Source organism: Podarcis cretensis (genome assembly GCF_951804945.1).
Source record: "Podarcis cretensis genome assembly, chromosome: Z".
NCBI classification, from domain to species: domain Eukaryota; kingdom Metazoa; phylum Chordata; class Lepidosauria; order Squamata; family Lacertidae; genus Podarcis; species Podarcis cretensis.
In genome coordinates this window covers 26151265-26166590 of record NC_137184.1, presented here as the reverse complement: position 1 = coordinate 26166590, position 15326 = coordinate 26151265, and the positions used below count along the sequence as shown (strand labels likewise).

General features: G+C 46.4%; 1 protein-coding gene across 3 annotated transcripts; it reads right to left on the bottom strand.

Moving 5' to 3' along the window:
- Window positions 1-80: 80 nt before the first annotated feature.
- Window positions 81-9762, bottom strand: VBP1 (VHL binding protein 1). 3 transcript variants are annotated; one of them, XM_079961785.1, is made up of 6 exons: window positions 9604-9762; window positions 7682-7806; window positions 4999-5065; window positions 4738-4836; window positions 3079-3217; window positions 81-999 (listed from the first exon to the last, which is right to left on the bottom strand). In XM_079961785.1, the coding sequence occupies exons 1-6, from the start codon at window positions 9700-9702 to the stop codon at window positions 929-931; spliced, it is 600 nt and encodes a 199-aa protein (XP_079817911.1). In that variant the 5' UTR covers window positions 9703-9762; the 3' UTR covers window positions 81-928. The 3 variants fall into 3 exon arrangements, with proteins under 3 accessions (XP_079817911.1, XP_079817912.1, XP_079817913.1); XM_079961786.1 differs by lacking the exon at window positions 9604-9762 and adding an exon at window positions 9238-9437; XM_079961787.1 differs by lacking the exon at window positions 9604-9762 and adding an exon at window positions 8124-8420.
- Window positions 9763-15326: the final 5564 nt, after the last annotated feature.

Below are 15326 nucleotides of genomic sequence, written 5' to 3'. Positions count from 1 at the left end.
GTAGTAGTAGTAGTAGTAGTAGTGTTGGGTGGCTTCCCAAAAATATAAAAATACATATAATGAAATAAAAGTACAAAAACTTTAGAAGTGTTGTTTATTAGAAGAAATTAAAGCACAGTTAACATTTGCTTTTCATTTTAAAATAAAACCTGCACTGCCACCTATTCGGCAGTATAAGTACAGCACTTTTTTGACCTTAAAATGTGCATCATGGTTTCAAATAAAAAGGAAGATGCCGAGGCAAGACTTTAGCAAAGCTTCATATGAAGTAAAAAGGGAATAACACTAAGCCTGTTAACCAACTGAAGCTGGGCTCAAATACACCATCCAAGTTTAAATGCAGGTTCCACCAAGTATCTTTGCCATCATCTGAATTAGAACAGATGGCAAATGCAGTGATTGTGTATAGTAGGCCATTTGCTCCTAGATCCCTCCAGTTTTACAGACTTGGGATGAGATATTTATGTGAATACAGTACTGAGTAAGATCACATACAGATTGCATTGTGCATTAAATTATTTGTTTCCTCAAGAGCTAAACATGAGCTCGTGTGTGTGAAGTGTTTAGAGGATAGCTAAAGCAGCTAGAGGCAGGATTACAACGGACTGTTCCCCATATTGCTGCCATACCTTCCCCACACCAAATTTTGATATACCTCAATACTCAGATATACAAACAACCCTTTGCAAAAGACAATTCCTATAATGCACTTCAGATTTTCAGTCAAGTCTTGTAGCCAGCATTTTCCTATGACAGATTATGTTGGAAGAACCAAAATCCTTTATGGCTCATGTTCCAAAGCAGCAATAATAGAACATGCACAGAACCAAACTGGGCTTGCAAACCAATTTTTAAAAAGATGTCTGCTAACTAAGATTAAAGTTGAGAACACATTTAATATAACAGAACTAATGAATCCTATTAATAACTATGCTTTGCTTTTGGAAGGGTCATCCTTGTTTCTTCGCTTTACGTCCCAATTATAAACTCTAGCCATATCTGAAAACACAGTTAAGGAAATTATTGTGCTGTAAGGTGAAAGCAGATGCTCCTCTCCCTGGGTTTTATCTGCTTCCCACAATTAGCACAAGCAGTTTGATTCCTGAATACTAGACAGTGCTGTTCTCATAACCAATTTCTAATCTGTTCATCTGAAATATGTAAGTCTGTGCTCTGAAAACAGATCACAAATAACACTCTGCAGGGCCAGCAAGAAAAAGCCCTACAGTTTCCTTAGGATGAGCTTGATCATAAAGGTTTTTATTCCCGAATACCTGCAACAATACTAGCTTTCTCAAATTGCCAATAACTTGCCCTGTACACACTCTTGTAACACCTGGCTGGACAACAGGCAGCGTTTTCCATGATCACAACTCCATTTTCAAACCATGGGAAATGACTGCAGCCAGCTCATTAACAGCACATCTTCACTTGGTTAAGCACCTGAGCACATGCTTGTGGAAAGAATAAGATGGCTCTCAATGACTAGACTGTATTTACCTGCAGATAACCAGAACACTTATCAACTTGTAATTTTGGAAAGGCTGGCAAATAACCACTTGCCTATGTTTTTAGAAGTGGTTAAAAAAAAAAATCTTACTCTCTGCTTCTCTGGTTTTCCTGACTGGATGCAGATGTGTGGTTAAAACTCTCTCTGCTGCATGGTAGACAACCAGCTTATCACAATTTGAATGAGAAGTATCCTGTCCTCAGTTCGAAGCTAGATAAACCTTTGATTTTAACAACAGTGCAACAAGATTAAGGGAGAACAAAGGCAGGAAAAGGTGCTAACAAATGTACTGAATAATCCAGTGCATTTTAGACTTCCAGAAATTGTCTATGAAAACCTTTGCATAAAAATTGTAAGAAAGTTTGTTCTTTTTTGAGGTTTTCTTTTCCAAAGAAGAGCCTAAACGAACTTGATTACTCAGGAGTATTGCTCACCTCTAGCTCCTTCTCTGCTCTTCCTCTGGAGAAGGAGCCTTGAGTCAAAATTCAGCTCCCAAAGCCACACCCCAAAATTTGATTTATTTTCCCTCCAAAACATTTTTTAGACAGTGCAAATCTTTTTTCTACTACTCTATATGTCTCCCACTGTGATGTTTTTGAGCCCTCCAAAGTCTCCTCACAAATGTTTACTGTATTTTTCGCTCTATAAGATGCACTTTTCCCCTCCTAAAAAGTAAGGGGAAATGTGTGTGCGTCTTATGGAACGAATGCAGGCTGTGCAGCTTTCGCTGAAGCCAGGAGCGCAAGAGGGATCGGTGCGCACCGATCCCTCTTGCTCTCCTGGCTTCGCTTCGCTGGACAGGCACTGCGCAGCTTTCCCTCTCTGCGCAGCGCCCCTTCAGCGAAGCGAGAGAAGAAACGGAGCCCCTTCCATTTCTCCTCCCGCTTTGCTAGAGAGGCGCTGAGCAGAGAGGAAGAGAATTTTTTTTTTTTCTTGTTCTCCTCCTCTAAAACTAGGTGTGTCTTATGGTCGGGTGTGTCTTATTGAGAGAAAAATACGGTATATTTTGCTCTAACCGGTTCCTCACTGTGATGCTAAACAATTTTTTTTTTGTGACGCTCCAAGATCACCTTCTTTTGAAGAAAGTGATGAAAATTATTTTTTTTAAAAAAGTATTTTCTTATTTATTGACCACTGCCATGGGTGGTTCCTGTGATCCTAAAAGTCTTTTATAACCCTAACTGCCCCGCTTTGTCCTTTAAAAAAGTCCACTTTTACACTTTGGACACCAGAGGGGACAATGTGGCCCTCAGCATGAAAAACGTTTTGTACTGGAGGGAAGAACCTTGAACCTCATCAATTGTCCTGGAGTCACTGCTCACAGTGACTGTTGTATATCAGTGATAACTGAGGATATTGTATCTTTTCACAGCAAGTGGTATCTAGACTGAACAAACTGGGGAAATGCAATAAACACCTGCATCTGCTACTGGATTCACTATTCCTTGACCTGAATTGTTTCCACAAGCAGATTCGTTCAAAGAAAGTGGATGAATACTAAGAAATAGAGGACATAACATTGTGAAACATTGTGAAACAGGAATTCAATTCTCTTTTTAAAAGGATACTGACTTCTGTAGTAGTGAACTGATCCCTAAGAAAATCCAGATCTTCCTCGAGAGACTCAAGGTTTCTTGTGGCTGTGAAGAGATTCTTTTCTAGCAATGCCTGGGCTTCATCAATGTCATATTCCAGCATTACGTTGGCCTAAGAACAACATTTATGTTGAGGAACCTTCAATGGCTTTTGAAATTACGTAGTGTTAAAATGAATGAATGACTGACTAAAAATTCACCTTCAAGAGCCTAAGTTGGTTTTACCCTTTCTGATAGAGACAATTATCTTAGAACACATTTAAAACAGCAAATTAAGCAAAGCCCTTGACACATTATAGTTAAAAGACTGATCTTGGACATTGAATATGGAAGTTGAATACAGAAGCAATAGCATAAGCATAGCATAGCTAGATGATAGATAGATAGATAGATAGATAGATAGATAGATAGATAGATAGATAGGCAGGCAGGCAGGCAGGCAGGCAGGCATATGTAGCTATATTGCAGGTGGTACTGTTTGCAACCAGTTCAAAAACAGTATGTGAAGCTCATGTGCCATTTTTTACACTTATTTATACTGTAGCTATCTGCTGCATTTGTTGCCCATTTAAGAGGTTTGGAGAGACACTTTTGGATCTCCTGAAAAGCCTGGTGTCATTCAAAAAATTTTCTCGCTCGCTGCTCACCTCCAACTGCAGATAATTTAAAACAACTTAAATAGTACTGGTCTGGGAAAAGATCATTGTGGGAACTCAATTTTACAAAAAGCAGATAAAATTAACCAATCAGAAACTGTTGCGATTTAAACATATTTTGTAAATATTCTGCTGCAGGAGTGCCAGACATTCCCTGTATATTTCATCTGGGATTATGTGCTCCTTTGTTGGATGTTTCAGATTTGGGGTAAAGCAAGGTGTTTAGCAGACTCCATGTTTCTTATTTAATCCAGGCAAGCAATTCATCACTTGTTATTTTACTGTTAAGTACAGTTCAGAAAACCATTTAAATGATTGTTTAGGTCAGAAATGAGGAGCCTCTGGCTCTGCAGATGTTGTTGGGACTCCCATCAGACCCAACCAACATGGTCAATGGTTAGAGATACTGGGAACACTGTAGTCCAATAACAGGTTTTCCAGACCCAGTTTGGGTTATTGAGAATAACTCATGTGGAGCCTTAGGCTCACATGCTAACTTTAAGCACATGCAACTTAAAGCACCACCTGAAACAATGCACAATGAATGAATTCAGAGGAGCCTCCAATTCATGCAAGTATAAGCCAAAGCCTATATTTGGACAGCACAGCAAACGATGGCTAATACTGAACAGAAAAGATAAAATGGATCATTAGGGCAAAGGAAGAGGAGAACCCAGTTCATTTCCATAGTCTGAAGGATCAGCTGAACTGTGCCCATTGTTGCACCTTTCAAGATCTGGGCTGAAATGTATTTTTTTGCAATGTTGCTAAGAGGCTTTCGTCCCTGGTGTTCCAAAAAATTCCAGAGATTGGAAATGGGTAATGATTTCCATTGGGGGGGGGGAGGTTCATACCAAGCTGCGTGGCCAAATAACATCATGAAATGTTAACGTAATATTCAGAACTCATGTTGCCTTTTAGCCATGTTTGTGGCTGAAAATAGATGCTTAGTAAGTGTGAACATGTTTTTACTTACCCCCAACCAAAGGCAAACTTTATCTGTAGGAGGTACAGAAGCTTTACAGTAGAGGTTATCTGCCAATAAAAATCTGGTTTCCATCAGTTTTGTGGATTCCTACCGAAAGGAGAGATGACAAATGAACATGGCTAGAGCACTTATGTTAAAATTAGTCATTATCAATAATTTTCTACAGCCAAATAAAGATTGATTTGTGATAACTATTGATGTAGCATTGTAGATAAGATAAATACCCACCACATTGTAAAAGGTATCTACCTTTTTCTTCTGCATGTGTTTTAAGATTTCTAATGTCTGCTTAATTTCAGGAATTTGATTTTTTAATCTGTGAATAAAACAGATATAAAATATTATTTCTGCTACACTTACTAACCAATCTAATCTGCTTTATATATAATTGGGGTTTGGAGGTAGGGCAGAAACACTCAGTCCAGCATGTGAGCTTGTTCTACAGATATTTCCATATAAGGGACCCTTGCCTTATTGGGAGTCAGCCTACATTTGAACTTACGCCTCAGTTGTGATGCTGGAAATATTGAATTAAAATTAACCAAGGGGTTCTTTAACGATGGATGTTGCAAGATAACTCTTCTAACTTTCAGCACCCATAGAATTCCAGCTATAATCATGAAAAAGAAGGCTCATTTAGCCAGGAAAGGAGTCTTCCCTTATCAGCATTTTGAAGACACATCACGTAAGCTATTTTTGTACCTAAAAGGGTGATCAGGAGGAACAAAGTCACCTCAACTAAAGCTGACATTTGTCCTATTGCTGAAGAAGATCACAGTCAATGTGAAGAATTATTATCAGAAACTCCAGAGATTATACAAGGAAAATTCAAGAGGTCTAATCAATCTACAGCAGTTCTGAATAAAAATTACCCTCCAGATTTAGCAGACTGGATAGTCCCAGAAAAAGAGGATTTGCTAAGAAATTTTATTAACCTACCAGATAAAGAGCAAAATGGCATTCTCACCAAACTAGCTAAGTTTCAGTCCAAATTGACCCAAATACAACAGCATGGACAACAAAACGTTGGTGAAACAACTGACAATCAAACCTTTTGCCCACAAACTGTTTCTCCAAAATGTATAGTTAAAAAGAGGACTACCAGATAAACTTTTAAATGTATAGATGCAAACTGCAAACTCAACCCCCCTTGGAATATGATATGGTTAGGGACAATCCTGATGGTGTGACTACAAATTCCTGGCTGAGCTACTGGAAATTAGTTCCAAATGAAATAGGTAGTCCTCTCCCGAGAATCAAAAAGTATACCAACACCGTTGAATGGGTTCCCACTGATAAGAGGAATGGAAGCATTTTTAAAGATGAAATTGGGTACCTGGACAAAGTAGAACCAAAAGGCCAGAGCCTTAAAGAAGTTGGGGCTAAAACTGATGTCATGGAACATAGCAGGCTGTCATTCAAGGCAGAGTAATAGACAACTGATGAACTATTTTGTGCAATTTGATATTATTCTGCTTCAAGAAACATGGCACAATGACTCCATAATGATTAACGGAAACAAATGTCACTCATTGACAACCACTCCCTCAATGAAAGGTGGTAGGGTCAGTGGGGGTCTAGCATGTTTCATCTCCACAAAGTTGAATGCAACTACAACAGCCATGATTCCATGTAACCCATTTGCAACTGCTGTCTTGGTTGTAGTTTTGAAAGTATATTTAATGCTGATTAATGTCTACATACCACCTTGTCAAAAAACAAAACAAACAAAAAAACTACTGTAAATACGATCTGGGCAGACGTAGAGAATTATATAGAATCCATGGAATCCCTATATCCTACCGCAGTGTTTATCATTGCAGGGGGTTTTAACATACATATGGGAGTTAACGATGTAAATTTGTACACCCATTACAATCAGATTCTGAAACCAGGTATTTACTTAGCCAGAGGTACCTCCTGCCTGTCTAATTACATCATAAATGTAATTATTCAGAGCTTTGTTTAGTCCAAGTTGTAAGGTGGAGCGACTTGCTAATATTGAACAGCATGATAGAGGAGATCAACCCAGAGAATATACCCACTTTACAAAGCATGGAGGCAGTGTGATAGATTATATTGTGATCTTGTGATTTGCATATAAGTTTGTCATGGAGTTAGAACTGGGCAATAATATTGAAAGCGATCATTTACCTCTAACAATGGTACTAGTAGCCCCAGTATTTAACAATTCTTCCCCCAAAACTCAATTTATCTCTAATGCAAACTTAGGTGTGACTGAAGGCAATAGAATTAGGTGGACACCAGTACACTTAATACTTAACTCGTTCCGAGGGTCCTTACGTACCCCAAAAAGTCCACAACATGAGGCGCCGTTTCTGCGCATGCGCGGCGAAACCCAGAAGTATACAATGTGATTGTACATGCAATAGCATATGGAAACTTGACCATATTCTTTTGAATGAACACTTCTGTTGATTAATGCAAACATGTGATTGCTTTTTTTCTATTCCAGTAATAATTATTGCTATCAAAATTTGTTCGATGGTATGGCCAGGCTCAATGTCTTATTTTTCACCTGGATTTACTTTAACTCCTAGTCAAGCAAAATAATGCATGACAAAAAGCAACAGTGGGTGCAGATACCTAATTATTTAATACAGTGGCCCCATCATTACTGTAAAAACCAGCTCATTTACATCATGATATAAAGCAGAAAAATATTAACTGCAAACATGTCAAATACTCTTATGTGCCTTTCAGACATTCCTCACAAGTTGGACCACAGTCCTAGCATTGCAAGTTGTTTTAGTATCCTACCAGTGCATCAGCTTGTAGCAACAACTGTCTAGCTTCTTAAAGGGTAGTAGCTTATTAAATTTTAGCCAAAGAACAGTCTGCATGATGACATGGGGAGTAGCATTATAACTTTAGAATAATCCTTATAAAGGACACCACAGAAAATACCTACCTTCTTTTCTTCTGGGCAAGGTTAAGCTCCATAAATTTATATTTCTGATACTGTTCATCCAATTTCTTGAGTACGGTGTCTGCCGTCTCGTTTCCTGGCTGTTTCATAAAGGAATCTACATCTTCCTTCGAGTAGAAACATATTACACATAAGTAACTCCCAAAGCTTCAATTCATACAACCATGTGAAGAGTTGGTTGGTCAAAGCCTGGCCTGTTCTGACTTCTTCCAGGGCTGACATTGGGGACAGGAATGGCCAAGCACCAGCCAAAGACCCTCCTCCAGTATGAGACCCACTACTGAGAGTCCCCTGGCCCTCCTCACCATTTCTAACCACTTGCTTGCCTACCCTTTTTTTGCTTTTAAATTTCCTAAGTCACTTAGAGACTTCTTATATGTCAGCTGGCTACTAAAATTGAACAAATAACAATAATTCTGCTTACTCTTCTACATTCAAAAGCATAAACAGCATAGTCAAGCAGTAAAATCTTTGGGAAGCGAGTCCAAGGTTAGTTTCTCCTTTTAGTATCAATCCCACATAAACAGGTTGCCTGAAAGGAATGGCAGCTATGCAGCCAGCCCCCTCCCCCCTGGGAAAATGCAGACGTATCTAGCTGGCCACTCAAAGCAAACAAATGCCTATCAAGAGAAATGTTCAATCTGATCCAGCAGGGCTCTTATTCTTCATAATGAATTAGATTCATAAGATAGGCAAACTTAAAGACTACAAGGGGTTTTTTTTGGGGGGGGGGGAGCCAAGCAAGGGAAGATTACTGCTTTCCGTGTATAATTGGCTACTCAACTACTGGTAGCAAAATGTTAGCATATGGCCTAATAAACCAGTCTCTGTTGCATCACACTGGCGCTCATAGAAGCCTAAGGAGCAGCCTTACATTGAGCCAGACCATTAGTCCATGCTGCTCAGAACTGACTACACTATTTCATTCCCTCTCCTTGTTTACAGTATAAAAGCCCCCACTTCCTGGTCACTTGGAAGCAATTCTTACTTGATCTGAGCCAGCTCGGCTCTTCTTACAGAAGACAAATCCATGGTACACAGACCTATTAAACCATGACATTATAGCAATTATAGTTCGCAAGACTAGCACAACCGTGAAGCTTGTTGGGACCTGACAGTATCTCTTCAGCTAGCTTCCCTTGCAGTGTTGCTATAAGAATAGGGATGAGGGGGGAAGAGCAACGGGCAGTGTCTTAGGCTCTCTGAGAGGAAAGGCGGGATGCAGTAAGTACCGGTATATTACAGACCACGGAACCTTCACATTAAAAGGCAATCACTCTTGAAAACCGAAGTGGGTGGGGCGCAAAAAGCAGAAGAGGCTGCCCCCCCCATTCTTGCCCCCATCTTTCCCTGCTGGATTTATTTCCCCAGAGGCGTGACACCCAACCTGCCTCTGAATACCAGCGGAGTCCTCGCATTCGTGCCTCGCCTGCTGGCAATCTTTTCCTAAACTAAAAACAGGCTGCTGTCTTCGGCTGACCTGGCAGGGCTTCTGCGCGTTCCTAATAATAATAATAACAACAACAACAATAGGCTACCTTTAAACGCCAGTTACTGCAGGGAAGGTCGCCGCCGCCGCCGCCACGTGAAGGGATCAGGGCCTCCTTACTAACAGGCAGTCTACCCCTAAATGCCTGGTGCCGCAGAGCCTCCTGCCCTGCGGGGAGGGCGCCGGTCGGAAAAGAGGGTCTTTGGGGCTGACGGCCTCCAGGACATCATTCTTGAGTAGGCCCCCCACCCCACCCCACCCGCTCCCTGTCAAAAGTGAAGCGCATGCGCAACCAGCACACCACGCAGGACACCCCCCCCACACCCCACGTTCACATCAGTACTCGAGGTCCACTCTCGCCCCCTCCGCGTGGCTCCCCATTTCCCACCCACCCCGCGCCCACATTTTTGCTTACTACGAAGATGGCCTCGGGGATGCCCAGGTGCGCCCGTCTCCCGCCCGTTGGTCCGTCGCCGCAAACTGCCTCGCCGACGGTGACCGCCGCCATCTTCATGAAGGGAGTAAAAGAATGGGGAGGGAGGGGGGAACAGAGCCCGGCGTGCTTTTCCTCCCTCGCGCATGCGGACTGGCGTCGAAACTGAGCTAACCGTAGCCCAGACGTCGCGCGCGCGGGATCTGAGGAGGGGGAGTGGTGGGTCTCACTTTTGCCTGATAGGTCTTGATTGACTGCCCGAGGGTAAGGGCGGAGGGTGCCCTGCCATTCTCGTTTTTGGTGGGAAGGTTGTATTGTTGGTGTTAGATGGTGGTGATAATGTGCAGCTACCCCCCTAAGAAAGCGAAAGCCCCTTCGTGATTTACCATATAAATAAGATTGGATATCGTTATTATTATTGCATAGAAGCAAGGCTGTTTACACACTGTTAAAGCCCATTGCTTCACCCCCTCAAAGAATCCTGGGAACTGCAGTTACAGGATCGCCATGAAGGATGCCCGAATATTTTATATCAGACGTTTCCTTCCAAGAGCTCAGTATGATGTATGTATCATTATAAAAAGGTAAAGGTACCCCTGCTCGTACGGGCCAGTCTTGACAGACTCTGGGGTTGTGCGCCCATCTCACTTAAGAGGCCAGGGGCCAGCACTGTCTGGAGACACTTCCGGGTCACGTGGCCAGCGTGACATCGCTGCTCTGGCCAGAGCCAGAGCCAGAGCCAGAGCCGCACACGGAAACGCCGTTTACCTTCCCGCTGGTAAGCGGTCCCTATTTATCTACTTGCACCCGGAGGTGCTTTCGAACTGCTAGGTTGGCAGGCGCTGGGACCGAGCAGCGGGAGCGCACCCCGCCGCAGGGATTCGAACCGCCGACCTTTCGATCGGCAAGCCCTAGGCGCTGAGGCTTTTACCCACAGCGCCACCTGCGTCCCCATGTATCATTATAGAGTCCTAGAATAGTTGGAAGGGACCACGAGGATCAAATAACCTCATCCCCTGCGCTGCCCCTGCAGGAATCTTTCGCCCAAAGGGGGGGTTTAAACCCACGACGCCAAGGGTCTCATTCTCTTCGGTTTTCCCACCCCCCGTTTTATCCGCGCAATAACCCTGTGTGGTAGGTTAGGTTGACTGTCAGAGGCGCAGTGAGCTGGTGGGGATTTGAATCCTAGTTTCCACTACATCACATTTGTTTGTTGTTTAGTCGTTTAGTCGTGTCCGACTCTTCGTGACCCCCTGGACCAGAGCACGCCAGGCACTTCTGTCTTCCACTGTTTCCCGCAGTTTGGTCAAACTCATAATATCACTACATCACATTAGCGGTGGCAAATGCCCCTTGATTATGGTAGGGAGGAAAGGGAGGCAGGGCAACAAGAGGTGGAGCCAGAGTCAAAGACAGTAGATGTTATGTACTGAGTCAAATAGGATCCAAACTGCAGCAGTCTGATTGGTCCTAGAACAATAGGATCCAAAAGGCAGCAGTCTGATTGGTCCTAGAATAGGATTCAGAATGCAGCAGTCTGATTGGTCCTAGAACAATGCAGCAGTATGATTGGTTGGCAGGAACCACCCAATCATGCTCCAGATTGAAGTGAATCCACAACCTGATTGGCTTACAGTAGAATTCCGGAATTAGCCAATCATGTGCAGCCCATTGTGTAAATAATGTATATAAAGCAGATACTTTGAGGGGACATTCATTCCTCCTCACCACTATGAGCTGAATAAAGAGCATGAAATCACTTTGCGACTCTGAGTATATTTCACTGGCGACGAAGGTGGGATCCCGCTGAGCTGACTGCCACACACAGCACCGCAGCACCGCCACCTGCCGCACCGCTGCCTCGCACCGTGTATCCAGGCTTCAGCTCCGGGACACAAGGAACTCAGAATGGCAACCGACAGCAGCTTCTCACCGTTCAACCCAGCATGCGGAGACTGGGAAGCGTACGCCTCCCGTTTCACCTTCCTCCTAGAAGCCAAAGGGGTCACCGATGAAGAAGACGCCAAGAAGAGGGCAATATTCTTCAGCGTTTGCGGAGAGGAGACATTTGAAATCGCCCGGGCTCTCCTTGCGCCTGAAGACGTTGCTACTGTTCCATACAAAACAATAATGGAACAGCTGAAGGGGCACTTTTCGCCACAGCCCTCAGTGGTGGCTCGTCGAAATGCCTTCTATGCAAAGCGGCAAGCCCCTGGGGAAACCATAACTGGGTTTGTGACCTCTCTCCGCCAAGCCGCCCGGTTCCGCAACTTCTCAGAGCTGGAGAACATGCTTCGTGACCGCCTCGTCGGTGGCCTGAGGGATGAGAAGCTGCAACGACGCCTCTACGCTAAGAAGAACCTAACGTTCCAGGTCGCTCTGGAGGAGGCCCTGGCAACGGAAGCTGCCGAGAGGTCGACGCAAGAGGCACGGCCGAGCCAGCCGTCCCAACCGAGGGTCCACCACGAAGACCTCACCGACGACTCAGGATCTGACAGGGAGGAGGTGCACCGAGTACAGCAGCGCATTCAAGCAGCCCACATACCACAGCTGCCTCGATGAGAAGGAGGGAACTGCGCAAGCTGTGGAGAAAGTCACGAGAGGAGGACCTGCCGTTTCCGCAACGCAGAGTGCAGGCAGTGCAGAAAAGTGGGACACATCGCCCGGGTGTGTCGGCCTCGGCCCACCCAATGCCAGGCATCAGATGACCAATCCAAGAACCCCAGGTCCCGGGGCCCAACGCACCAAGGCAACTCGACGGAGCTCACGGACTTCCAGGTATACCAGTTGCCCCACCCCAACGTAGAGAAAATTTATGTAGAGGTACAGATAGAGGGGGCCCCATGCCGCATGGAGCTTGACACGGGTTCAACTCTATCCATAATCTCGGCAAGGACCTTAAGGAAACTGTGTCCTAGTGGGGGTCCCAAACTCAGGCCGGCCCCATTCACCCTCCGGGACTTCCAGAAACGTAAGGTCCCCACAATGGGGGTGGGGACCCTCAGGGTGCAATACCGAGGGCGGACGCGGCAACTGGACTTACTTGTGGTCAAGGGCACCTACATTAGCCTACTGGGATTGTCAGCGTGGCACCAGGCATATTCCAGAATCTAATGGACTCTCTCCTTAAAGGGATTCCTGGCGTCACCCCCTTCTTCGATGATGTGTTGATTGCCGGGCCCACACCAGAGGAGTTTGAGGACCGCCTCCGCACCGTTCTGCACCATTTCCAGACAGCGGGTCTCAAGGTGAAGCGGGAAAAATGTCTACTAGGAGTGCCCCAGGTGGACTTTCTGGGATTTATGGTGGACGCAGAAGGGGTCCACCCGACTGGGGACAAGGTACGGGCCATTTGTGATGCCCCAGCGCCCAAGAACAAGACTGAACTTCAGACCTTCTTGGGACTATTGAACTTTTACCATTCCTTCCTTCCCCACAAGGCGGCGGTAGCGGAGCCCCTACACAGACTCCTGGACAAGCGGGCCCCTTGGGTGTGGGGCCAGCGCCAGGAGGCCGCATTCCAGGCAGTCAAGGACTTGCTTGTCTCAAACTCGGTCTTGGCACACTTCGACGAGAGGCTGCCGGTGGTGCTAGCATGCGACGCCTCGCCCTATGGCATTGGCGCTGTCCTGGGACACCAACTCCCAGATGGAAGAGAGGTACCGGTGGCATACTTTTCCCAGACACTCAACGCAACTGAACGGAACTACTCACAAATCGTCAAGGAGGGTCTGGCAATCGTGAAGGGAGTTAAAAAATTCCATGATTTCTTGTACGGGCGGCCCTTCACCGTGGTGACTGACCACAAACCGTTGCTTGGCTTGTTTGCCCCCGAAAAGCAGACCCCCCAAGTGCTGTCTCCTCGCGTCCTCAGGTGGTCAATTTTCCTTGCCAGCTACCAGTATGCACTGATTCACCGCCCTGGGAAGGCGATGGGCCATGCGGATGCCCTCAGCAGGCTGCCACTACCGGAAACAGGCCCTGACCCAGCACCTGCACAAGAGGTTATGAGCCTGGAGCTGCTTCCTGACCGCCCCATTCAGGCACAAGAAGTTGCACACCATTCCAAGAAAGATAGGGTCATCTCCCGGGTCCTGGACTGGGTGTGGAGGGGATGGCCCAGCAGCAGCCCCGGGCCAGAATTCGCCGGCTACACAACCCGCAAACATGAACTGTCGGCCCACAAGGGGTGCCTGTTATGGGGAAGAAGGGTCGTTGTTCCCCAGCCCCTCCGAAAAAGGGTCCTCACAGCCCTACACGAGACACACCCAGGGGTAGTAAGAATGAAGGCCCTTGCCAGGAGTTATGTGTGGTGGCCGGGGATCGACGGAGAGATAGAGGCCTGGGTCAAACACTGCCAGGCCTGCCAAGAATCCCGCCCGGATCCCCCAAGGGCCCCAGTCCAGTCCTGGGAGTCCGCCCGAGCACCATGGTCACGACTGCATGTGGACTTCGCTGGCCCCTTTCAGGGGAAAACATTCTTCATAGTGGTGGACTCCTACACCAAATGGCTGGAAGTCGCACTGGTACCGTCCACTTCTACGTCCGCAGCCATCCGGGTACTACGCAGGCTGTTTGCTACCCACGGGCTCCCTGACACTCTCGTCTCAGACAACGGGACTGCATTTACGTCAGGAGAATTCCAAACCTTCACAGCGCAGAACGCCATCCGCCACATCCGTTCGGCGCCATTCCACCCTGCCACCAATGGCCAAGCAGAACGCATGGTGCGGACCACTAAGGAAACCCTTCGCCGCATGACGCAAGGGGATTGGGAGTACCGCCTTGCCACATTCCTTCTAGCACAGCACAGCACCCCCAGCTCAATGACTGGCAGGAGCCCCGCTGAACTACTAATGGGTCGGCGCCTTGCAATCAGATTGGACCGCCTTCACCCCGATAGAGCTCAGGATGAGGTAGTGGTGGGGGAAGGCAGGAACCCCCGGACCTTCGAGGCCCAGGACCCAGTGTACGCAAAGAATTTTGGAGCAGGCCCTGCATGGGTACCCGCCACAGTCACCAGGGTCACTGGCCCCGTGTCGTACGAGGTGCTAACAGATGGGGGGCAATGCTGGCGCCGCCACTGCGACCAGATACGCCGACGATTCCCGGGAGAAAACCAGGAGGAGGAGGACAGGTCAGAGGAGTCCCAAGGGAACAGTGGGGCAGTGAGGCCCATAGAGCAGCAGGGGCCAGCAGGAGAGGCAGAATCAGTAAATACAGAGAGGACCCGTGAGGCCGAAAGGACACCGGAACCAGAACCACGACTGAGCGAGCCGGTTGCGCCAGACCAAACAGCCCCATCACAGCCAGCATCCTTGGAACACGAGCCAGAACCTGAACCCCGGACCAGGGAACACCCCAGGCCGCAACGCACACGTAGGCCACCGGCGTACCTCGAGGACTATGAATGCGACCTCCCGGGCAGGACTGGAACTTAGAGGGGAGGGGTGTTATGTACTGAGTTGAATAGGATCCAAACTGCAGCAGTCTGATTGGTCCTAGAACAATAGGATCCAAAAGGCAGCAGTCTGATTGGTCCTAGAATAGGATTCAGAATGCAGCAGTCTGATTGGTCCTAGAACAATGCAGCAGTATGATTGGTTGGCAGGAACCACCCAATCATGCTCCAGATTGAAGTGAATCCACAACCTGATTGGCTTACAGTAGAATTCCGGAATTAGCCAATCATGTGCAGCCCATTG

What these genes read in the sequence shown, in the direction of transcription:
- VBP1 (XM_079961785.1), bottom strand. Translation starts at nt 9,702, where the DNA reads ATGAAGATGGCGGCGGTCACCGTCGGCGAGGCAGTTTGCGGCGACGGA. An exon ending in TCCCCGAGGCCATCTTCGTA is followed by an intron (nt 7,807 to 9,603) that starts GTAAGCAAAAAT and finishes TTCTACTCGAAG; the next exon opens with GAAGATGTAGATTCCTTTAT. An exon ending in GTTCACTACTACAGAAGTCA is followed by an intron (nt 1,000 to 3,078) that starts GTATCCTTTTAA and finishes CTGTGTTTTCAG; the next exon opens with ATATGGCTAGAGTTTATAAT.